A 25546-nucleotide genomic window follows, 5' to 3' on the forward strand; every position below is an offset into this window, starting at 1 on the left:
TTGTATGTCTTTGTCACCAAAGTCTGGGCCAACCAATACCAAAGATTTGTCAGGTTTGTCCCTTTTGGTCAGGCCCAACTTGTAATCAATTGATTTGGTTCTACAAACTGAATGGGAACCACTGAAGGCTACAGCAGTGCTAGCTCTTCACCCCCACTTCTGCCATGATTTCCTTTCCTGATAATGCCAGCATTCAAGAGAAGGGGGAAGGACTTACTAGATGCGCCTTGTATAACATAGGCATGTTACTTTTTGATTATAATTCTTGCAATGACCATACTGACTGGCAGATTCTGTGAGTCCAAAAATTAACCTTTTCCAACTTTGCTCATTCATGTAGGAACCCACATGTAGGGATGTTTTCAAGCAGTTGCTTTTTGGGTCATACTTAGGAGATTCTTGATGAAATAGCTTTAAAGGAGGAGCAGCCACCCAACAGTCAGTGGAGCTTTCCCTCCTTCTTTGGCAGATGTACAGCTCTGACAAGACCCAAAAGATAAGATGACCTTTGTCAATTAGTCCAGTCTCTTCTGGGGTTGTTAGAAATGGCAGCAGGGGAGTCTTTGTAATTTAAATGTCTCAAGAGGACATCCACCCTTGAGTACAATTTCTTGTATTACATACATCAGGCACTGAAATAATAAAAAGTAATGATAAAAAGGCAGTCATCCAATATCTTGATCTTTATTTGTTTTAAAACAGTTGGAGTTTATTTTTAATTGCTTTCTCTTTTCATTCAATACTTGTTACACACAGAGATTAGATCTCCAATTAAGAATGAAGTTCAGAGGAAATTCTCCAATAGGAAGTAAAGCATTTAATCCAACCTCACTATGGATCAAGTTGTGGGTGACTCTTGTCGGCCTGAGACCCTGAAGAGATTCTGCCAGTCAAAATAGGCAACATTGGTTGAGAGATGCAAATATCTTGCCACACCAAGAAATTGGGTGCTGTTTAAACTTTTTCCTTTTCCAAGATATCTGCTGATCTGTGCTTGTTGAGTCAACCACAAGAGACTCAGATCAAAAATCAAACCCAAAGTGTGAGAGTCAAGCCTTAGCATGGAGATGGAGATAACCATTTCTAATGGAGTCTGCTCCCATATTTCTGACTGAGCAGTTCTCAGGGAACCATTTTCAAGAGTAAAGTGGAGGTAATGAAAAACCTGTCCTCTCTTTTCATTCTCACAACTTCAAAGTTCACTCTATGAGTGAGAAGGAACAAAAAGGAAGCATTTCATGAAAACATTGGGACCAGAATCAGCTCCCCTTGTGGGCAACTTGTGGCTTCAGTGGATACATATACATCCCTATGTACTCTAAAAGATGACCAAAATATGACAATGGGGTATAGGGGAGCATCACAGTGTGGAATGGAAGTGAACATTTACATGCATGTGCATAGAGGTGAACATTTAGATCAAGGGCGGGAATGATGTGACCCACCAAATGCTGTTGGACTGCCACTCCCAATATTCCTCTATACTAGTTTGAGCTACTGGGAGTTGCAGTCCAACAATATTGGGGGGTGGGTGCCCAATTTCCATGTCTGGTGTAAATTCATGCATACCCAGAAGCTTACTTTTGTACATGGATCAGAGTAATTTGTGCCCCTTAGCAAACAGACAAATCAAAAACAGAATGTACTCAGAAATGTGCTCAAGGTTTGTTTCTATTAACAGATAATTGTGAAAAGTCATCACAATTCTAATAATCACTTACAATCACTCTTCTGCAGCTCTTTCTTTACAAATGCTTCCTTTGCTAGTCCAGCAGGAGGCTTCTGTTCAAAGGCATTGCATATTTGCTGCCAGGTCTCACAAATATGGATAAATATGTTAATCTTCTACCACAGTAGTCTGCACATAGGCCAGGTTTAGGAAAATAACTTTTGGCTATGCTGGCCAGGAGTATCTGAAAGAGGTAATTCCAAAAAGGAAACTTTTTCTCAGTCCTGATGTTTAAACAGAAGAAAGTCCACTTGAATACAGTGGAACAAATTATATATTCACATATATATATATAAGGCTAGAAATTTTACTCAAATTTTACCCAAAAATCTTGTGTTGACTTATCCACAGTTTAATGTAAAGACTATATCTTAACTCTTATTTTAAAAAGGGACAATTCCCTTCCATGAGCAGAATGGTGAAAGATAAATGCTTCTTGCATCCTGGAAGATCTTAAAAGATGCAGTGTTTCCCTCTACTTTCTCCACTATGGCACTGCTTTTGCCATTTTTGGATGCCTGGGTGGGGAAATGGCAGTAGCAGACAGAGGCAACTGACACCCTTTCCATAGAATAGTTCTCAACATATCCATAATTTTGGCCCCAAAACCTGCCCTCATCTTATACACAATGTCAACTTGTACATGATTAGAAATTGTACTTCCAGAGATAAAGTATACAACTGAAGTCCATCAGTGAGCTGGCTTAAACCAATTTCATGACTAGAATGAAAGCCAAAACCATATACAAGTTGAGTATTCCTTATCCAGAATTCAAAAATCTGAAATATTCCAAAAACAAAAATTATTCATGTAGGTGGCTGATATAGTGACACCATTACTTTCTGATAGTTCAGTGTACACAAACTTTGTTTCATGCACAAAATTATGAAAAAATATTATCAACAATTGCTTTTAGGCTATGTGTATAAAATAGCCTGTGTGTATTTTTAGATTTGAATCCCATTGCCAAGATTATGTCTATAGATGCAAATATAATTATTCCAAAATCCTAAAACATTCACATTCCTAAACACATCTGATACCAAGAATTTTGGATAAGTGATACTCAACCTGCATTCCACTGTCAGTCATTTTATATAAGCAGCATCTCAGAATTTGATAGGGTCATTATAGGTCTGTGAAATAAATGAAGCTGCCCACTTCAAATAGTAAGTAATGCCTTGACCCAAACTCTCCCTTTTACTCTGACAGCCTGCATTTGTCACATCAAACCAATCAAGAGATTCCTTTCGTTTTAGATTAAGGCAGACTCTCTAGAAGTGCCTTTAGGCAGACAGGTAGTGTGCGGTCTTGGCTCGCTACTGTGAGCTGTCTCATTGATCCCAGCTTTGCGTGTCTATTTCAGCTGCACTCTCTCAGAGGTCACAATGAACCAAATGATACAACTGCACAGAGCGAAAGGCTTTGCTCATCTGGAATGAATCAGCTCTCTTTCTGCCTCGGTGAGGGAACAAGACCTGCACTGCGGTTTCTCTCTTTCTTCTTTCTTTCTTTCTTTCTTTCTTTCTTTCTTTCTTTCTTTCTTTCTTTCTTTCTTTTCTTTTCTTTCTTTCTTTCTTTTCATTACTTTATCTCTGATCATCCCAGAAGAACTAAAACATATTTATCCACAAAAGCTATGGCTGTTCCAAAAGCTGTGTGTTCATATATCAGAACAAACTATGACTTGGCTTGTTGTGATTTGTGAAACTGCCTCTGATAAGAAGCATGGCTTGTTAATCAGCCATAATACAAAATTCAAATCTAAGATTTTTTATGAATTCTGATTTGTTTAAACTGTCCCTTAACATGACATCCAAACACACCACCATGACTCACTGCTAGTGGCAGCTGGTGGCTTCCATGTTTGTGGGACAATGAATTTAGTCTGAACCTTATAAGAACTATCTAAGTTGATGAATCTGTTTAGCGGACAGGGTTCAGTACCATGGACACATCTTTGCAGTTCACACTAAACCCCAGAGTGATTTCACTGTGTCACAGACAGGTGAGACACCGGCTGCAAGTACCAGCATGCCACCTTAAAATAGGACCTGACAAAAGGGGACAGAGGAAACAAACAAGAAATGTTTAAACAATCACAATTAACACAAAACATAGCTTATTGTGACATGCTGTGTTCCATGAGCACCAATACGTAGTTGACTATTTTTGAAATTGCCCAGCTCTGAAGCAGAAGACAGTCAATACTTTGCAAACCTATGTCTAGATTTAAACTGCTTTTAAAAATCAATTCTGTCTTTATGGGGAATCAAAGAAGAGCTTAAGAATCATCAGCCCTTTTTCAAATAAAAATTCCCAAGGTTCTTGTGTAGAACCAATATATATTTATATCACAGACCTTCCCAGTGTATATGTGTGTGTATATGTATGTATGTATGTATGTATGTATGTATGTATATTTGACATTAAGAGTTTATGACAGTCTTCCCCAACCCTATTCCCTCAAAATGTGTTAGACGACACAACTTCTGTCATGACCATGATCAGTTGCAGGATGCTTTCCAGTGTCTTAATCACAGCCCTCCGATGAGGAGAGACCTACATTTATCCGTGCATTGAGACAAGGTATTGATGCCATCAAACAAAAGAAAAAGGAAGGAATGGGAAGTAGCCTTGCAAACCTGCAGTACAGTATTACAATTTTGTGAGCAAAAGGAACACTAGAAAGCCCTTCGAGAGAAATGGAATTAGCACAAAAAGACCCTTTTTGTGTTCATTGTTGAGGCTTCCCTTATCATATCCCCAGTCATGTAGAATTCCCATAGATGCTGAAATGTTTAAGTAGTACACTCACCTCCTTCCCATGCACAACTTTCAAGCATCAACTCATAAATACATGGTCAGTGGATTCTGACCATAAGAGTTGTTTGACAGCAAAAAACTGCCTCAGAGAGTGATGGACTTTCTCTTTACAGCAGTCTTTAAATAGAAGTTGAGTTGGCACCTGCCAGAAATGCTTTAATTGTATATTCCCAAGAAGTAAGGGGTTGAACTAAATGGCCCTTGCAGTCTATTTTAACTCTATGATTTTATGTCCAAGACTAGTGATGTTAATAGAGTTGGTGTCACATAGTGCAGTAACTCACCGCGTCACCTCCCCACGCACCAAGTGAGGAAGTTATGTGAAGCAAAAGAAAGGAGGTGTCATGTCAAAAGAGAACTGATGCAGTTATTAAGAGTTTAAGGCCCAGCACATCCGGTGGCATGGGGCAGGGAGTGCACAACTATGAGGATCACTCTAAATCTATGTCCTGGAGATGATATGGCACCAAGGATTTTAAAAAATACAATAAAAGTAATAAATTTCCATTGAAACATTGCACAAAAAATTGAGTCATTTTGGTGTCACACCCTCTGTGTGACTCAATATGGTCCACAACATCCACACCTGTCTAATGACGCCACTATCCAGGACAACCATTTTAGAACACATCCTGGAAATATGACTTTTATAGAAGGAGCAAACAGGAGTTACTGACTTACTATCTATCAAGAAAATTTAACTTTCAATCATTGGGGAAACGAAAACTTCTCCACACCTATCTTAACAGTATTAAGGTGCTGGAAAAATGCATTTTCCCCTTTCTGTTCACATCAATATATTCTGCATGGCCTGTGGTTACTCCAGACTAATAACATGAGTATATGGTAGATATGACAGGTCTCTCCCTCCTGATCTGTGCAGTTTTGAAGTATTTAAAGTGAACTATCACTGTCAGTACTCTGGAAGTTGTGCAGTCCTTCTCCTCAGCTGGATTCCTGTGGGTTAATCCCCAACTAGAGTAGACCCATTGACTTAACTGTTGAAAAGACAGTAGGAAAATCCAATTGATTCAGTGGGACTACTTGAGTCCAGACTAACAAGAGAATTTAGGCCCTGCAGTATACAATGGATTTTGAAAAACACTTTAAAACAACCATGAAAGAGCCTGGCTTTCTATCTGATACAAAATCAGATCATTTCCCTTTCATTACAGGATCAGTGAGAAATAGCACCACTGGTTCTGGCAGGTATGTAACAGAATATTAGTGCTTACAACAAGAACTTGGGAGGGATTTTTTTTAAAGTCCTTATGCACAACACTGTCTCTTTAATCTGAATTCAGTATTACATACTGGTCCCTGAATATGTTGTTACGAATGTGGTAGATGGGAATTATCATCACCCATTTAATCACTTTTGCCTCTTTATTGGAGAGAAAAGTAATTGTTCAACTGCAGATTTCCTCCACAAAGGAGGCTCAGGATGTTCTTCCAGAGTCCTGTATCTTCTTCTCTTCTTCTTCTTAAGTCAGAGATGGTTGGGAAGAAATGGAGGCAGTGACATGAATATATTGTCCTTTGGTCAATTGGTTTCTTCGGGGATTTGTCCAGGAATTCTGAATCCCATTGCAGTCTGGTCCAAGGTGTTCCTGGGGCTGGAATTAACATAGCTAGAACGAGTCTCAGTTGTACAGCTGGTCCTTTGCAGGAACTGGAGGAAGTTCTCATGGATTGAGCCTTCTGGGCTGGAGATGCACAGTTCTTGACCCAAAGGCTTGCTGAGGCAATGTCGTCCCAGCTTGGCCAGCTCCTCCCTGATTTGACGGTTTAGTAGCCCATAGAAAAAAGGGTTGATAGCAAAAGAGGAGTAGGCAAGCCAGGTCACAACAATCTCACTATAACTAGAGATTGAGGTAGGAGAGGTGAGGGAACAGTTTAAGTGGAAGGAGAAAAATGGAAGCCAGCAAGAGAGAAATTGGCCAACAATGAGGACCAAAGTCAAGGCAGCTTTATTCCCCCCAAACCAGCGGTCTGGTGACAACTTGGGTGGCACATTTCTGGTTGTGATAATAGTAACCTGGCTGTGAAGGGAGTCTGATCTTTGTCTGGGCATGGTGGCAGTCCAAGATGGGACGGGCTGAGGTGCATGCTGTGAGGAAGCAATCCGGGCTACTTTGTAGATGCTGCCATAGACTGCAAAGATGATAACAGTGGGCACGATGAAGCAGAGGAAGCTGAAGATGATCACAAATACCTTTTTGTGGGCTCCAGGGCTCCAGCAGACAGTACACTTGCTGGCACTGCTGGCACCATTATCTTGGGGCCAGCCAACCAGCGCCAAGGCAGCCACAAGAACGGACTTCACCCAGATAAAAGCCACAACAGTAATCGCTAACCCAGTAGTCATCTTGACTTCATACCTCATTGGGTGGACAATATAGTAGTAGCGCTCAATGCTGATTACAGAGATGGTGAGGATAGAGGCACTGATGAAACAGACATTCAGGAAGATCAGGGTCTGGCATTCAGCAATGCTATATAGTACTCGGTTGAAGCAGGCTGAGCTGGAAATGATCCCCAGAGGCATGATGAAAATGGCGGACAAGAGGTCCACCAGGCAGAGGTGGCAGACAAAAATGAACTTCCTTAGCAGGGGTGTCTTGAGGATGACAACCATGACTGCTGTGTTGGCTACCAAAGCAATGACACTCAGCATGACCATGAAGAAAATACCAATGGCTTCTTGGAACTGGGACACACCAGCTGCATCCAGTCCATAGGTAGAATTAATCCTTGTTCTGTTGACCATTGTATCTGAGGTCTAGTTCAAAGCCGTCTGAGTCTTACCTGCAAGAGCCACCAGTGGATGCTTGGACCCTTTGTCACTGACACCATCTTCTTTTCTCGTAATTCTTGATCTCTGCAGAGAACAGCAAAAATTTAACAGCAAGCAATGAAAGGAAATGAATGTGATAGAATGAAAATAACTTGTGCCTGAATAATATTGGTTGTTCCAATTTGAACCAACAGTGAGTCAGCTCATAGGCAAAAGTTACTAGTTGGGGCAGTCCATGGGACTCAACTTGGTGATCTAACATGCAACTCAAAGCTACTAACATTTTGGACACTGCCATTCTATTAACACATTAATGCTGCAATGAGATAGTGATGAGTCTGCAAAGGGGCTTAGAAGCACATTTTAGACTAGCTGAGGGAAAGAAGTTTGTAGCATAGACTTCCATCAGATACATGGAGTGAAGTGTTTGTTGATAGACATGTATACCCATGAATGAGCAGGTGCATGTGTGAATAGTAAAAGAAATGGAAAATGTGTGCGTATGGTGATGAAGTGGCAAGTCCCTCGTTGGTGGTCCATGATTCTGATGAAGTACACTTAAATCTATGAAAGCTTATGCTACAAACCCCTTTCTCTCAGTCTCAAAGATGCTACAATATCCCTTGGCATGTTGATCCAGATTAACACAAAGCTATGTCTTTGAGATAGTTATGAGACATTCTTCAATATACTGCATCAAAAACATGCTCAAGACATCCAAGGGATCAAGCTGATAAAGCTGGGCAGAGTGGTACTGTTGCCTTCTCTGCCAAACAGTGCTGGCACCTCACCAAAGATAGTATGAAGCTATGGAAATTAAAGTGGTATCAAACTGCATTAATTCTACAGTGCAGATGCACCCTTGGTGATGGCTTGATGAGCACATATTACTCTGGAAACATCCACCCATTGAGTTCTGCAAACTTTTCTGATTTATCTGGTACCTAGTGAAGTCAATGAAAAATCCCTACCTTCCCTTCTACATTTTAGTCAAACCTGATTCTCAGATTTGTGACATTAAGAAGAGATTTGCCATTGTTTCTCAGAAGAGCAGGACTGGCTCCTTTAAATGCAAAAGAAAAAAATTGAAACCTAGCAAGGTTGCATTATGAAATCACTGCTGACACTAGTGCAGAAATTAATCTAGGAGGTATTCAGGGAGTCACATTGGACTGAGATGGAATATTTCTGATACACCTTTATCAGGGTCATCACTGAGAACCGGCAGTGGTGGGTATTTTGCACAGTGATATCTTAGTAGGTGGAATAGTTTGCTTGTTTGGTTGCTATGCACTTTATCTTGCTGAACCATATGTGGCAGTTTCTAGCAGACTCAGTACAGAGTGTGGATGAAGTCTCAACCTAGGCTAATTTAAAATCAAGACTGAACTTTGTGGGTAGCTGTGAATAAGGTATACCCCAAAGATCCCTATGATTGATTCTTTAGCAGTCATCATATAGTATAAGACGTCAAGGATGGGAACCCACCATCATATTCAGATAAGGACAGAAAATGCTCTCTCTGGTTGTAAAATGGGAATAGCAATAATTTATCTTCCATGTTTATTATGGGGATGGCTAGTACATTGTATGAGTTTTACACAGAGAGAGAGATTATGCTAGTTGTATTCAAATCAAGGTTCAGATGAAAAACTTGCATTCTATTTTCAGCTTTGGATATTAAGTGTGGCCGTCTGCTTGGTACACAGTCACCCTTTCACATTTACAGGCTTAACTTTTGCAGATATGATTAATATGGTGTCTGTAGGAATCTCTAGGTCAGTGGTTCTCAACCTGTGGGTCCCCAGATGTTTTGGCCTTCTACTCCCAGAAATCCTAACAGCTGGTAAACTGGTTGGGGTTTCTGGGCGTTGAAGGCCAAAACATCTGGGGACCCACAGGTTGAGAACCACTGCTCTAGGTCATCCAGTGAGACTCAATGGTCAACTTCTGGTGGAGCCCCCAGTGGAAGTTGACCACTGTGTCATACTGAGGGACATAGAGATTCCTTGAAATGTGTTATTTCAGGTAAATGTATGGAGGGCTGACTAATCTTTCACTGTTGGAAGCCACTTTCTAAACTGAACCCTGAGGATTCATTCCCATCCCCCCCAAACACAGCATCTATGTCCTTCAATAGGACTTTCTCTTCCCTTACACACCCCTCAGCCTGAAATTCTGCATTCAAAGCACAGGGATCAGAGTTGTAAAACCCTTTCCTAGCTCCACAGATGGAATTCTCTGTTAGATATTGACCAGTGTTTTCTTGGCAAAACTTCTGTAAATCAGTTGGCTTTCCATAGTCATTTGTGCAAGTTTCAGCGCATGTTTGGCTACAGGTAATTTCTCTCACATTTTCCTTCCTTTGGTGAGGCGCCATGCTTGACTGCCCCCAACTGTGTGTGAAACACAATATTGGCATGTCCCCCCCCCCCCCAACATTTCACAGATTGGAGACATGTCACCAAGCAACACGAGAATGTTGTCAAAATGACAAATGTTATTACTGTGCAATAACACACAAGCTAGAAGAAGGTGCAGCAGTTTGCTTTTGCCTAAGCCTCTGGGGAAGAGAAAGCGTCTGTCCTTCCTCTTCATCCTGCTAATTGACTGCAAACTATTGGTAGCTTTGTATTTTGAACTAATTTTGCAACTCTGAGGACAAAGAGGGAAAATGGCAGAAGGAGAGTAGAAAAGGAGCATTTTAAAAACAGTTGAAAAATGTGACAAAAGAAGATTAATTGGTACTGCCTGGGACAGTTGGAGGGCATATATTTATGAATGTTAGGGGCATTTTAGGAAAGTAATGGAGTCGGCAGTAATAACCACATCAGACATGAGAAGAGCTGCAAGATCAAGAACAAGCCATGAGAGAAAGGACAAAGACCCACCCAAAGGAAAAGTGTTCTTACCATACATCAAGGGAACCACTGACCACATAGGGAAGCTGATGAAGAAACACAGCCTACAAAGTATCCACCCTGAGTCCCCTTTATTTATTTATTTATTATTATTATTATTATTATTATTATTATTATTATTATTACAGACCCACTATGAACATTCAACAAATGCTACAAAAGAACAAGAGGGATCCTCTCACCTCTGCAGGAGTCTACCGTATACCGTGCAGCTGTGGACAAGTCTATATAGGGACTACCAAACGCAGCATTGCCCAGACACGAATCAAGGAACACGAAAAGCACTGCAGACTAGCTCAACCAGAGAAGTCAGCCATAGCAGAGCACTTGATGAAGCAACCTGGGCACAGCATATTATTTGAGAATACAGAAATGCTGGACCACACTCACAGCCACCGTGTCAGACTACACAGAGAAGCCATTGAAATCCACAACCATGTGGAGAATTTCAACAGAAAGGGGGAAACCATGAAAATGAACAAAATCTGGCTATGAGTATTAAAAAAACTCTAAAATCAGAACAGTAAATGAAGAACAACACTCAGAAAACAGGGGAATTCCAGACAGAAAACAATCAGGGACAGCTAACACCTCTCAACAAAGGATTACCTCCAGGCAGGAAGCAGCCAGACTTTGAATCTGCAAGGCCATTCAATGCTATTCAGGGTGCCCAGTTGCAACATTCACACTTGACTCTAACAAACAAAAGTTCTTTCTCCCACCCTGGGCATTCCACAGATAGATAAACCCCCCCTTTCCAAGTTTCCAAAAGACTTAACAATCCCTGAGGATGCCTATCATAGATATAGGTGAAACATCAGGAGAGAATGCTTCTGAAACATGGCCATACAGCCCGAAAAGTTCACAGCAACCCAATAACCACATCATCAGAGGAATGGCAAGAGAGTATAAGCAAAGTACCCTGGGATCTCCCTCTGGGAAGATTGGGCAGGACACAAATAAAGTTTAGTATTTTTTATTAAGTACCTTTCATATCACAGCTCGGAAAAATATTGAACTTCTTTATGCTGGCTGACATTATTGCTTTTGTTACTTACTTTTTGTATCCGATCTTCCTCCCAGAAGTTTTCAAAAAGTAATACAAAAAGTAATACAAAAACATTAGAATTAAAATAGTCACAATGTTAAAACACTGCAAATCTCTAGTGAAAAGAAAAATGTATCAATAATTTTTAAGCCAATAAACTAGTACAGATTAAAATAATACAGTACCCCCTAGTCTGTTTTTCAAAGTATTTCTGGATCAAAGGCCTGGGAAGGGAGTTCCAGAATTTAGGGGCAGCCACCAAGGAGCCCTCTCTCACTTCTCTATCAATTGTGCTTGTGAAGGTGGTAGAATAGAGATAAGACACTCTCAAGACCCAAGCAAGCAAATAACACCCAAACTGCCCACCTTGTGTTAGATGTAAATCCCATCAAACACAGAGTGAATCATGTTCCCTGATCTGCTTTCCAACTGAACAGGAGCATCGCTCTGTCTTGTCTTGATTAAATTCAGTTTGTTTGCCCTCATCCAGTCCATTACTGAGGACAAGCACTGCAAATAAATATTGCAAACGGAAGATCCGCTCTGCAAAGTCTCCATGTCCAAAATCTGTTGCACATGCTGAACAGCCTGATGCTTGAGTTGGAACAGCATGGTATGCACAAATTACTACACTTTCTTTCTGAGATCGCTCTGCTGGTCCCCAAGGAGGGCTGGCATGGAAAGGAGCTATATTATTCATGTGACCCACATTGCCGAAGCAGCATGGGATGTTGGCAGCCAGGCATAAACTGCCCCACGTGCTCTGATAACATTCAGATCGGCTCTGAATTGCAGTAGCAAAACATCCTATAAATCTTGGCCCACTACAGTCTTTTAAAAAGAAAAATAAGATGGCACAAGTCTTCCCATTCCTCAATTTTGTAGAAGACCATCTCTGGGTATATAATATAAGAAGACCCAAAGATGACTTTTGGTGCAAAACTAATCTAATGAAAAAAAATCATTATTTCTTCAATGAAATGTCTAGCTTTGAAACTCTGCACACAGACAAAATTCGGAGACAGAAATGCTGATAAGGAACCTAATTTCCCACTTCTCCTGCAGAGAAGCATAGTTTGGAGTTGACCCAGGTATAGCATTCTGTTCAAATACCAGTTCATTATTGAGGCTTTAATACACCTTTGCATTGCAGGGCCAAAAGTCCCCATGCTTTTCCCCATTGTGGGAAGAGAGGATTTAAGATTGGGAAGCTCAAAGGCAAAAAAAATTGAGACAAACCAATAACAGAGATATCTCATAAAGTTTAGTCTTAAAAATCATTATGATCTCAAAGGAATCTTATTAGAGGAAGACTTCCACAGCCATAAGGGATACATTCCCATCCAGACTACAGTTACTCAAAACCATGGATACTTCAGAATTCCATTAAATTACTGGACTTCCAGTCGCATAGTACTATAGAGTTACACTCAAGGTCATAGCACATTCTTAGAGAGACAATTTTTCTCCAATTGTAAGTAAGTGAAATGGTTAGGTTTTCCAATGCAACTCTGTGGTAACCTCTGGAAAAAGCATACTACACAGACAACCTAGCAAATTTCTAGAGAGACTACTTTTCCCAGCTGCAAGTAAGTGAAGCCACAGATGTGGGTTTTACCATTATGGGATTTTTAATGTACCAGTTTTATATTTATCAGTGCTCTCTCAATCTCTCTCTCTCAGACACACAGAGCATGTGCCTGTGTTTAGTTACCAGTTATAGCACAACTTTGAACACACACACAAGGGCTTGACTAAGTATGTTATGAAACTCTGCTTCCCAATAATGATGAAAATGATTCATCGTGTTCTTGATTGTCATTGGTCTGTATATTCTAACATACATGTCACTTTTATAAGGCACAGACATGCCCAGCCTGCACATTTGTGTGCAAGCACACTATACACATACATGTGTATATTATACTCATATCCAATGAGGACAGCAACATCTCTCTTCTTCTCTCTTATATAGCCACACAATAATGGATGGACTAATTCCAAAATACCTTCTTTTTCCAAAAACAGAGGAAGCTGTCATGTTAACTTCTCCATCTCCTCTTCCCTAGAAATAATAGCAGATTCTTTCTCTGAGTCATCTGGGCAACTCAATACTTGCTGAAAAGGAGACTGTATACATTAATGGGTCTCATCATGGCACCAAGAACATCCCATTGCTAAGTAGCAGGCCAGAAGCTTTGGTTCATATTTTTCCAATCATGCAATTGTGAAGCATTTACTTTGAGAAACAGCCTTGTAAGAACTTAAAAATAAGACAGGAATAGTTGCAAGAAAAATTGTATCAACCCAAAATTACCCAGTGTAAAAGGAGAGGCACTGTAACTAGGTGAAGTTGGTGCCATGAGAAAGACTGGAAACAACTTGATGTCTAGCATGGAGGTTACTATAACATCCGTGTTTATCATATGTTGCACTTGAGGGCTTTTGTATGCAGGTAATGACAGCTCTGGGGCTGTGGGATAAAAACACAACAACAACAACAACAACAACAACAACAAGCAGAAGAGAAAACTGGCAAAAGAAGGCTCACCATGGACAGTTCCTGGGAAAGACTGAGAGCAAATTTGACAAGGAAAAATCATGGATGGAACTCACAAATGGAACTTTGAAAAAGAGACTTGCAGCTGATTCTTGCAGCCCAAGAACAAGCCATTAGAACAAATGCCATCAAAGCCAGAATTGAAAAGGCACAACAGATCGCAAGTGTAGACTCTGCAAGGAAGCAGACAAAACGATGGATCACATCCTCAGCTGCTGCAAGAAGATTGAGCTGACAGGCTACAAGCAGAGGCATAATACTGTTGCTCAAATGATCCATTGGAACTTGTGCCACAAATATCATCTGCCTGTGACAAAGAACTGGTGGGATCACAAGCCTGAAAACGTTACAGAAAATTAACACGTCAAACTACTCTGGGACTTCCAAATTCAGACTGACAGAGTTTTGGAGAAAAATACTCCTGACCTCACGATTGTGTTAAAAAAAGTATGGATTGTTGATGTTGCAATCCCAGGCAACAGCAGGTTTGAAGAGAAGCAGCTGGAAAAGCTGACACGATACGAGAATTTAAAGATTGAACTGCAAGGACTCTGGCACAAGTCAGTCAAGGTGGTCCCAAAGGTGATTGGCACACTGGGTGCAGTGCCTAAAGACCTTGGCCTGCACTTAAACACAATCGGCGCTGACAAAATTACCATCTGCCAGATACAGAAGGCCACCTTACTGGGATCTGCACACATTATTCGCCAATACATCACACAGTCCTAGACACTTGGGAAATGTCCGACGTGTGATCCAATACAACAGCCAGCAGAGTGTCTGCTATGGATTCATCTTGTTGTGTTTCTGATGATGATGATGATGATGATGATGATGATGATGATGATGATGATGATGACCGGCTATATCTGCCTAGAAGATCAGGGGGCAGAGGACTCTTACAAGTAAAACAAGCAGTCAAAGAAGAAGAACATGCCCTGGCAGAATATGTCAAGCAAAGTGAAGAACCTGCTTTGATTGAAGTCAAAAATCAGAAACTCCTCAAAACACAGCCAACAAAGAATCAGTACAAGAAAACCGCACTACAAACTAGAGCTGACAGCTGGCACAACAAAACATTGCATGGAAAGTTCCTTGAAAAAATTGAAGGAAAAGCTGATAAGGAGAAGACCTGGCTCTGGCTCACAAATGGGACACTGAAGAAGGAGACATAAGGCCTGATCCTTGCAGCCCAGGAGCAAGCCATCAGAACAAAGGCAATTAAGGCCAAGATCAAAAAATCAGCTGATGACCCAAAATGCAGACTGTGCAAGGAAGCTGACGAAACCATTGATCATATCAGCTGCTGTAAGAAAATCGCACAAACAGATTACAAACAGAGGCACAACTATGTGGCCGAAATGATTCATTGGAACTTATGCCTCAAATACCACCTTCCAGCAGTAAAGAACTGGTGGGATCACAAACCTGCAAAAGTATTGGAGAATGAGCACGCAGAGATACTGAGGGACTTCCAAATCCAGACTGACAAAATTCTGGAACACAACACACCAGACATCACAGTTGTGGAAAAGAAAAAGGTTTGGATCATTGATGTTGCCATCCCAGGTGACAGTCGCATTGACGAAAAACAACAGGAAAAACTCAGCCGCTATCAGGACCTCAAGACTGAACTTCAAAGACTCTGGCAGAAACCAGTGCAGGTGGTCCCGGTGGTGATGGGCACATTGGGTGCCGTTCCAAAAGATCTCAGCCAGCATTTGGAAACAATAGACATTGACAAAATCACGATCTGCCAACTGCAAAAGGCCACCCTACTGGGATCTGCACGCATCATCCGAAAATACATCACACAGTCCTAGACACTTGGGAAGTATTCAACTTGTGATTTTGTGATACGAAATCCAGCATGTCTATCTTGTTTGCTGTGTCATAATAATAATAATAATAATAATAATAATAATAATAATAATAATAATAATAATAATAATAATAATAATAATAATAATTGAAGATAATGATAATGATAATAACAAATATTTAATACTGATTACTTTGAATTTTTTGGAAGTTTACAAGAAATTACATTATCTATAATATTTTGGATTTTGGGGATGGTGAAACAATGTCATTCTTGTTATGTGCCTTCAAATTGACTTACGACCTCATCACATGAAGTCACCCAATGTGGGCGACAAGGGAGGGGGGGGGATTCGCCAGGCAGCATGGGGAATCTGGCGGACAACATGGGAATCCATCACCCCCTGCCCCACATCAGCCACAGCACTGCCTTCCCCATCCCATGGGTGAACGAGTCACTGCCCAGCTTTCCCCCATGCCTGCCTCATTGTTGGCAACGAGAACATGGGAAGCCTCCTGCGTTCTCATTGCTCCATCCTACGACATTTTCACCACAGTCCAGGGATGGGACCCTGCCAGAAGTAGCTCTACATATTTTGATGGGATCCGGCGGGCTCCGTCCCAAAACTGTGGTGAAAGTGTCATAAGATGGGTAAATTTGCCCATGTGATGACATCCTTAGACAACGTTATCCTAGAGTTTTCTTGAAAAGATTTGTTCTGAGGAGGCTTGCCATAGTTTCCACCGAGGAGGACAGAGTGTGACTTACTCAAGGTCACCCAGTAGGTTTCCACGACTGAATATGAATCTGGTATCCCATAGTCCTACACTGAAGCCATTATGCCAAACTGGTTCTCAAAATGTTAGCAATGTTGATACTTTTTAAACAACTTGTAGTAATTTAAACTATTTCGACCTGTTTGATTGATTTTGCTGGTATGCTGCCCTGAGAGCTTTTGAAACAGGTTAAAATAAAAATATTTTAAGAAGAAAAAAAAAAGAAGTTGCCTGGGATGTCCATAAAGAATCCTGTGGCGCCTTACATTCTAGCAAGCCTGATAGCATAAACATTAATGCACTCCATTCATCTGATGGAGCATTAGAAGTAATCCAAAGGCAATAAAAACTCATGCCAAAGGAAACATGCTTGTCGAAGGCTTTCATGGCCGGAATCACAGGGTTGTTGTGTGCTTTCTGGGCTGTATGGCCATATTCCAGAAGTATTCTCTCCTGACGTTTTGCCCACATCTGTGGCAGGCATCCTCAGAGGTTGTGAGATATAGTTTCTCCAATATACCTTACAACCTCTGAGGATGCCTGCCATAGATGTGGGCGAAACGTCAGGAGAGAATAATTCTGGAACATGGCCATACAGCCCGGAAAACACACAACAACCCTGAAACATGCTTGTCTTTGAGTTGCCCAAAGGCTTTTTGTTGTTTTTGCTGCAACACGCTAGCAATGGTTTCCCTTCCTCCTTCAAAATTATCTCTTATGATGAGTAATGCAATTAATTTCTATAACAACAAGTCACAAATTGCTTTTTAAAAGTATGGGTCCAATCTCTACTCCTGAAGGCAGCAAAAACTGGGAATACCTGTGGGATGCCTGGCCAAGAATAGAAACTCCTGGGAAGTCTCTTGTCCTGCTACCCACCCTTCTCAGTGGACCTCCCTGCTGATATTGTGACTCTAAAGCAGAAAACCATAGAATCATATATCTGGAAGAGACCACAAGGGCTATCCAATCAAACCCTCTGCCATGCAGGAATGCACTATTGAAGTGTTCCCAGCCTCTCCACCCATTCTGTGCAAAAAGGGCACAGGGAAGCATGATCTCTGAGGCGGAATTGGCCTGAGACTATTTCAAGTGTACCAAAAACAATTTGCTCCTCACCACAAAATTTGAATGGCCTAGAAACTCTGATTGTGTATTCTCGCATGGCAAGAGGTTGGACTGGATATTTCTGGTGGTCTTTTCCAACTCTGATTCTATAATTTTATGACATCTCATGGGGTCTTCCTGGCCTGCAGAATGGTAAACAAGTTCCTACAGTGGACAACTGCCTAACAAAAGCTTTTAGTAATCACAACTCACAAACTAAATCCAGGATTAGTTGTGGTGATGAGTGATTACAGACAAGGCTTTTACTGTGCAGTTACAATGCCTCATTTATAAAAGCTTATTGGAAGTACAGACCTCAGTGTCTTCCATTTGCAGCCCTCCCATGTTTTCTTCCCATTGTTTTTCTCCACTTTTTGTCACTAGGGGAGAACATCTGCCAAGGAGAAAAAAGTGGGGTAGCTGCATGGTGCTTTTTAATGGTCCCTTCACCTGACAACACCTAAGCATGGACCTAGAACCTCAGGCAGTGGTTTGCAACTATGGGTCCTCAGATGTTGTGAAGCTAGACATCCAATCATCTTTATGTACTATGGCTAATGGGAAGAAAAGAAGCATAGATGGAAGGATAAAAGCAGGTCATCTATGATGGGGAACCATTGTTTGATCTTTCTTTTCACAAGCACCCAGCAGTGTGCAAATCACTTTTGAGTGATGCTAAGGGCTTTCCAGATAGGCCCTATATCAGGGGTCCGCAAATTTTTTAAACAGGGGGCCAGTTCACGATCCCTCAGACTGCTGGAGGGCCGGACTATAGTTGGCCACCAAGCAATAATAATAATAATAATAATAATAATAATAATAATAATAATAATAATAATAATAATAATAATAAGGGTTGGAAGAGACCCCTTGGGCCATTTAGCCCAGCCCCCTTTTGTTCTTGTCCACTAAAAGCACAAGCAAAGCACCCCTGACAAATGACCACCCAGCCTCAATGTTAATAATAATAATAAAGAGGGTTGGAAGAGACCCCTTGGGCCATTTAGCCCAACCCCCTTCTGCCTTTGCCCACCAAAAGCACAAGCAAAGCACCCATGACAGATGACCACCCAGCCTCAATGTTAATAATAATAATCAAGAGGGTTGGAAGAGACCCCTTGGGCCATTTAGTCCAACCCCCTTCTGCCTTTGTGTTGTGGGGGCCAGATAAATGGCTTCAATGGGCCGCATGTGGCCTGTGGCCTGTGGGCCGTAGTTTGAGGACCCCTGCCCTATATGCCAGGTTTTCTGTTTATCCCAGATTATCTGGCAGTGCAGACTCATATAATTCAGTTTAAAGAAGAAAACCTGGTATCAGATCCTGGGATATAGGGCTTGTCTAGAAGGACCCTAACATAGAGCTTGTCAAAGAAAAAGAAAAACTAGACTTTGGCATCCAAACCCCTAGCCAGCATGGCTATTGAAGACATGTGTGAATAAAGCAACCACATCAATAGATGTTCCCAACAAGCCTAACACACACAGGTTGGCATCCTGTTGATTTAAATACATAAAATTTCTATAAGATTATGTATATCTCAAGTAAGTTGTCAAAAATGTATACAGGACAAATGTTTCAAATCAATGTTTGGGATATCAAGAGAAAAAGAGTTCTTTTTTCCTTTTGTGGTGGAAAAAGATGAAACATTATTTGCCTAATTTATATGTTATTCTACAAAGTTTTAAATGTAGATTTTGGAATGTAGATAGAAATATTTTTGCTAGCATTAAGGGTAAAAAATGGAGAAGTAAATATTAATCATTTCTTTAATATATAATAGCAACAAGAATATTGTTTGCCCAAACTTAGAAATAAACTGAAACACTGATGACCAAAAAAAGAGATTGTTAATATTGCCGAGTTAGCTCAGAGTCCCAAATTAAGGATAAGTCAATTAAAAACTTTGTGAGAGATGGGAAAACATTCATGAGCTTTCTGGGAAACCTATCAATGTAATAATTTGTGGTTGTGGTTATTAATAAATTTAGCATAATGGGTTAGGGGATTTGTAATGTAATGTAATGTAATGTAATGTAATGTAATGTAAGGGGGCCCTGGTGGCACAGTGCGTTAAAGCGCTGAGCTGCTGAACTTGCGGACCAAAAGGTCCCAGGTTCAAATCCTGGGAGTGGAATGAGCGCCCGCTGTTAGCCCCAGCTCCTGCCAACCTAGTAGTTTGAAAACATGCCAATGTGAGTAGATTAATAGGTACCACTCCGGCGGGAAGGTAACGGCGCTCCATGCAGTCATGCTGGCCACATGACCTTGGAGGTGTCTATGGACAACGCCGGCTCTTTGGCTTAGAAATGGAGATGAGCACAAACCCCCAGAGTTGGTCATGACTGGACTTAACGTCAGGGGAAAACTTTACCTTTACTAATGGTAGAATAACATAAATTTATTTTTCATTTTTCTATGCATTACAGTTAGGATTGCAGTGGGATTAGAAAGAAGCTATATGACTTCCTTTCTCCCCTTCTTTTCCTCTTCCTGTTTGTCTGTTTCTTTGTGTTTTCTTTTGGGTTTATTATTTGAACATTCATTCCTCTGATGATGATGATGATGATGATAATGATAATAATCCATTGTGAGGAAGATAGTGAAATAGCTCTGGGGGAAAAATTGGGAACGAAACACACAGAATCCAATATGTCTGAAGCAAGGTAACAAATTAAACTGAAAAATCATTTTCATAATTTGATTCCAACTATGTTGACAGTAGTCCAGGCCCTGTTTTCTCCCACAGCTGCCAAGAGGATCTTTCTTTTGATCTATTGGTCTTCTATCAGAAACCTTCAATTGATTGGGTTGCTGTGAGTATTTCGGGCTGTATGGCCATGTTCCAGAAGTATTCTCTCCTGACGTTTCGCCCACATCTATGGCAGGCATCCTCAGAGGTTGTGAGGCATGGAGCAACTAAGCAAGGAAGGTTAATATATATCTGTGGAGAGTCCAGGGTGTGAGAAGAACTCTTGTCTGTTGGAGGCAAGTGTGAATATTGAAATTAATCACCTTCATTAGCATTGAAAAGCACTACAGCTTTAAGGCCTGGCTGATTGCTGCCTGGGGGCATTCTTTGTTGAGAGGTGTTAGCTGGTCCTAATTGTTTCATGTCTGGAATTCCCCTGTTTTCAGGGTGTTGTTCTTTATTTAAGGTAAAGGTAAAGGTTTGCCCCTGACATTGTCTAGTCGTATCTGACTCTGGGGGGTGGTGCTCATCTTCATTTCTAAGCCGAAAAGCCAGCGTTGTCCGTAGACCCTCCAAGGTCATGTGGCCAGCATGACTGTATGGAGAGCTGTTGCCTTCCCACCAAAGTGGTACCTATTGATCTATTTATTTATTTATTTACAGCATTTATTTTCAGCCCTTCTCACCCCGAAGGGGACTCAGGGCGGATCACATTACACATATAGGCAAACATTCAATGCCTTTTAACATAGAACAAAGACAAACAAACATAGGCTCCGAGCAGCCTCGAACTCATGACCTCCTGGTCAGAGTGATTCATTGCAGATAATTGCAGCTGGCTTGCTCTCCCGCCTCCGCCACAGCCCAGGCCTACTACTCACATTTGCATGTTTTTGAACTGCTAGGTTGGCAGAAGTTGGGGCTAACAGTGGGAGCTCACCCCGCTCTCCGGATTCGAACTGCCAACCTTTCAGTCATCAAATTCGGCAGCTCAGTGGTTTAACCTGCTGCACCCCCAGGGCCTCCGGTCTCTGTTCTTAATTTACAGATATATAAACCTCACTTGTCTAGTTTCCAGCATACCTCATAACCTCTGGGGATGCCTGCCATAGATGTGGGTGAAACATCAGTAACAAATTCTTCTGGAATATGGCTAAACAGCCCAGAAAACTCACAGCAACCCAAATGATTCTGGCCATGAAAGCCTTCGACAACACACTTCCATTGACTGACATTAGCCTATGAGAGAATAAGAGGTCTTGTACCAATATACATCAACCTTGTTCAGCTTTTGCCATGCAGGATGGGGATGATTGGAAATGCAATCTAAAAAATCTTGAGAATGCAAGTGTTAGGATTTAGATTATTTCCTTTTACTGCACCGACTATTGTGCTGTCTTTTAAAACAACATAATAATCTCTCCTTTTTTAAACCTGCAGTTGCAGGCTCTTCTTCCCATATTCCCCATGACGAATTAGGCTCTAAATCAACCCTTCTTTATTTTTGCAGCAATCCTTTCAACTCTTCTGAGGTTTTGCTCTTTCTTCTTGAATTCAGGTAAGCAAAGCCTGACCCGGCATCTCCATCAAATGCTCATTTGTGCTTTACACCCTCCACAGTCTCTCCGTCTTTTCTGCATCTTCTGGAATGTGATGCTCAATACATCTTAGAATTGTAACCTGGAGGAATCCCTTCACCTTGAATGGTTTAAGGGCCCATGCTGTGGAAAGGGGCAATGAATTGCCCTCTTGCCATGAATGAAATGCCTGTCTCTCTCCCCACAGACCCACTTCCTCCCAGAAGATCCCAAGAAAAAGGAACTCACCCAAGAGAAGTGCACTGGGAAGTTCTTGGGTGGACCGCAGCAGCCCTGGCTTTTGCTTCCTTCTGTTCAGCGAGTTCTTCATAACTGGTTGGTGAGGACAGTGGGCACTTAGCCTGTGCTTTTTGTCCTGTCCTGGCAATGGATTCAAGATAGCCACATCAGGTCTCCATTCTCCCCAGTATCCTTTCTCTCCCTTCAAGAGCAGGCTGGGTGTCCTGTACCAGGAAGCAAGGACTATTGTCCTATTTACAATGATCTGCTTTGTTTGTGGAGTCAATGTCCTTCTCCACTCAGGGGGGTGGGGTGGGGAAGAGAGCCTCCGGCTGATGCTCCGTGGAGGGGAAAGATGCTGGGAGGATGCTCACAATCCCCAGGAAGGCGTTGCCTCCTCCTCTTCCTCCTCTGAAAGTCACTGTTAAATAGATTTTCCACACCTGGAATAAGGCGGCAAGTCAACGTCTCCTGCTGCTTCTTCAGCGCGTGGATGCTGACACAGGCTGTCACATCTGGGCTCTGCCTGGCCTTTTAAAGCACAGTCTGTCACTCACAGGGAGAATTCTGCTGGGTCCTAAGCACCACCCACATAGCATAGGATGCTGTGACCCCAGCTGGGTCACACTCTGGAATCAGGTAAGGCAACAGCAATGGTTTCGAAGCGGCATCAGAGGCATTCCCCATTCTTCTAGGGAGATAACGGAGCCTGGTTGTTTCCATTGAGATGCATCCAGCCTTAACTGAAAGGGGGAAAGAGAAAAGAAAAGGAAGACATCTGATTTCTTCCCCCATTCTATGGTGAAAGCTGAATAGAAAAGCTCCCTAGGAGCTTGAAAGGCCTGTCTTACGAAATTGTATTCAGGGGTTCTGTCCAGCGAATTTTTAAGAAGGCTAGCTAGTTTTTATAGTATTACAATAAAGTATTAGTATGTGTAATAGACTTTTACTTTTTGGGAGGAGAGCAATGACCAATATCAATAAAATAATGAAGAGTGGAGACATCGCACTGGTGACGAAGGTCCGCATAGTTAAAGCAATGGCATTCCCTGTAGTAACCTATGGATGTGAGAGCTGGACCACAAGGAAGGCTGAGTGAAGGAAGATAGACACTTTTGAACTGTGGTGTTGGAGGGAAATCCTGAGAGTGCCTTGGACCGCAAGAAGATCCAACCAGTCCATCCTCCAGAAAATAATGCCCGGCTGCTCACTGGAGGGAAGGATATTAGAGGCAAAGATGAAGTACTTTGGCCACATAATGAGAAGACAGGAAAGCTTGGAGAAGATCATGACGCTGGGGGAAATGGAAGGAAAAAGGAAGAGAGACTGACCAAGGGCAAGATGGATGGATGGTATCCTTGAAATGACCAGCTTGACCTTGAAGGAGCTGGGGGGTAGCAGCAGGCAACAGGGAGCTCTGACGTGGGCTGGTCCATGAGGTCACAAAGAGTCTGAAGTGACTGAACGAATATATTTTTTTACATTTATATCCCATCCTTCTCACCTTAGGGGGGACTAAACAACAACAACAACATGTGTGCGTTTTTCCCATTTTGCTCTTTACCAGCACTAAGATATGAATTTGATTACACGTACCATCTCATTTCCGTGCTTTAACTTTGCATTAAATGTACTTATCATCATTTTGTATTTTCTTTCTCCCTCTCTCTCTTATTAAGCATTTTCAAAAACAATAAGAGATTAAATGATATAAACTGAAAGACATCAAGAAGGAAGAAAATCAGTGAAAGCAAAAATAATAAAGAAAGGAGTTTCTTACTACTTTTTAAATATTCTTAATAGTAAGAAGGGAGCCCCGGTGGCAAAGTGTGTTAAAGCACTGAGCTGCTGAACTTGCAGACCAAAAGGTCCCAGGTTCAAATCCCAGGAGCGGAATGAGCGCCTGCTGTTAGCCCCACCTCCTGCCAACTTAGCAGTTCGAAAACATGCCAATGTGAGTAGATCAATAGGTACCGCTCCGGTGGGAAGGTAACGGTGCTCCATGCAGTCATGCCAGCCACATGACCTTGGAGCTGTCTACGAACAACGCTGGCTCTTCAGCTTAGAAATTGAGATGAGCACCAACCCCCAGAGTCAGACATGACTGGACTTAACGTCAGGGGAAAACCTTTACCTAATAGTAAGAAAGGAAAGGAAAACAAGGAGAAAGAAAAACAATAAGGATAAGTATAAAAAAGAATAGTAAGAAGGAAATTTACATTTGACCTCCAACTTTTTTAACAATGTTGGAAACATATCCAGTTATTTATCATGCTGGAAATAGCAACTTTCTACAAGCCTCCTGTACTAGTTATTTGTTATGTATATAATTAAGATTGCTTACTGTATTGTATATGTGTGTATTGGTATACAGTTTTCCTTAACTCTATGTTGTAGGAGGGACTGCAGACCATGTGACCCAGATCTGGCACTATTCAGACCTGAGACTCCATTTTAGAGTAGAGTCTCTAAAATTAGACTCTCAGACAGTATAGACTCCATTAGTGTATAGACTCCATTAGACTCTGAGAGATGCTTCCAGTGGTTCTCAACCTGGGATTCCCAGATGTTTTTGGCCCACAGCTCCCAGAAATCCCAGCCAGTTTACCAGCTGTTAGGATTCTCAGAGCTGAAGGCCAAAAACATCTGGGGACCCCAGGTTGAGAACCACTGCTTTAGATTTAGGACTGCTGATTCTAAGAAAGATGCCCCGTGTTATCTGCTCAGAGAAACTACTTCAAATCTACTTGTAACTGGATTGATAAGCAATGTACCTGTATGCTGAATACATGAAGTTTGTAAGTAAATAAACTATGTTATTTTTTAATAAAGACAACTTTATTTTGTCTCTTGAGAACTTGATTTAAACCAAGATTCTTTAAGGAAGAGTAGATGTTTTTTGGGCAACTGAAATAACACTTCTGAAATGGCTGTATTTTTATGCATTAGCCTATCTCTTTTCCTAACAGATCAGAGACAATAGGTTTAGCCTAATAACTGAAGAATTTGCCGTACATGAATACTAGTGGATATTATTTACCACTAAAGAGAAGATTCACTAGAACGAGTTTTTAGCTCTTCTCTGGAAGTCATGCTTTTCCAAAAGGTTATGTGTCCAAAAACATTATGAATGCCTTTTCCCAAAATACCATTCATATTTCTATTGCTTTACCAAATCTACTGATGATCAAAGACTGCAGCTAATATGTTATTTATTCTCTTTTCTTTGGAAATAGCCAAAGTTTCCTAGTCTGACATAAAAGTTGCCAATTATTTTTCTCAGACCATTGTTGTTAGTTTGTCCATTTCATCTAAATCTGTCAATGTCAGCACCTAGTCTTCACTGGTCTTGCTCCATTACTGTAATCTTGCTGCTGTGGTCATTTGCTGTTTTGTGCCTTCAAGTCATTTCTGACTTATAGTGACTCAAAGGTAAACCTATCCTTCTAGGC

The 25546-nt window shown here is 41.4% G+C and overlaps 2 protein-coding genes across 4 annotated transcripts in view; one reads left to right on the forward strand and one right to left on the reverse strand.

Annotated features, from left to right (window-relative positions):
- The window catches only part of pcbp4 (poly(rC) binding protein 4), a 97479-nt gene extending 72528 nt beyond the window's left edge, over positions 1-24951 (forward strand). The window contains exons 14-15 of one of the 2 annotated variants that reach the window (XM_062970061.1): positions 21788-21835; positions 22063-24951. In XM_062970061.1, coding sequence (XP_062826131.1) covers positions 21788-21835; positions 22063-22187 — 173 coding nt within the window. In that variant the 3' untranslated portion in view covers positions 22188-24951. Of the gene's footprint in view, positions 1-756; positions 1165-21787; positions 21836-22062 lie in introns of those variants that run through there. The other variant, XM_062970062.1, reaches the window with a different exon arrangement.
- Positions 669-22242, reverse strand: gpr62 (G protein-coupled receptor 62). 2 transcript variants are annotated; one of them, XM_062970063.1, is made up of 2 exons: positions 22104-22242; positions 669-7437 (listed from the first exon to the last, which is right to left on the reverse strand). In XM_062970063.1, the coding sequence occupies exon 2, from the start codon at positions 7324-7326 to the stop codon at positions 6100-6102; it is 1227 nt and encodes a 408-aa protein (XP_062826133.1). In that variant the 5' UTR covers positions 7327-7437; positions 22104-22242; the 3' UTR covers positions 669-6099. The 2 variants fall into 2 exon arrangements, with proteins under 2 accessions (XP_062826133.1, XP_062826134.1); XM_062970064.1 differs by lacking the exon at positions 22104-22242 and adding an exon at positions 8325-8792.
- Positions 24952-25546: the final 595 nt, after the last annotated feature.

Source organism: Anolis carolinensis, chromosome 2 (genome assembly GCF_035594765.1).
Source record: "Anolis carolinensis isolate JA03-04 chromosome 2, rAnoCar3.1.pri, whole genome shotgun sequence".
Classification (NCBI taxonomy): Eukaryota; Metazoa; Chordata; class Lepidosauria; order Squamata; family Dactyloidae; genus Anolis; species Anolis carolinensis.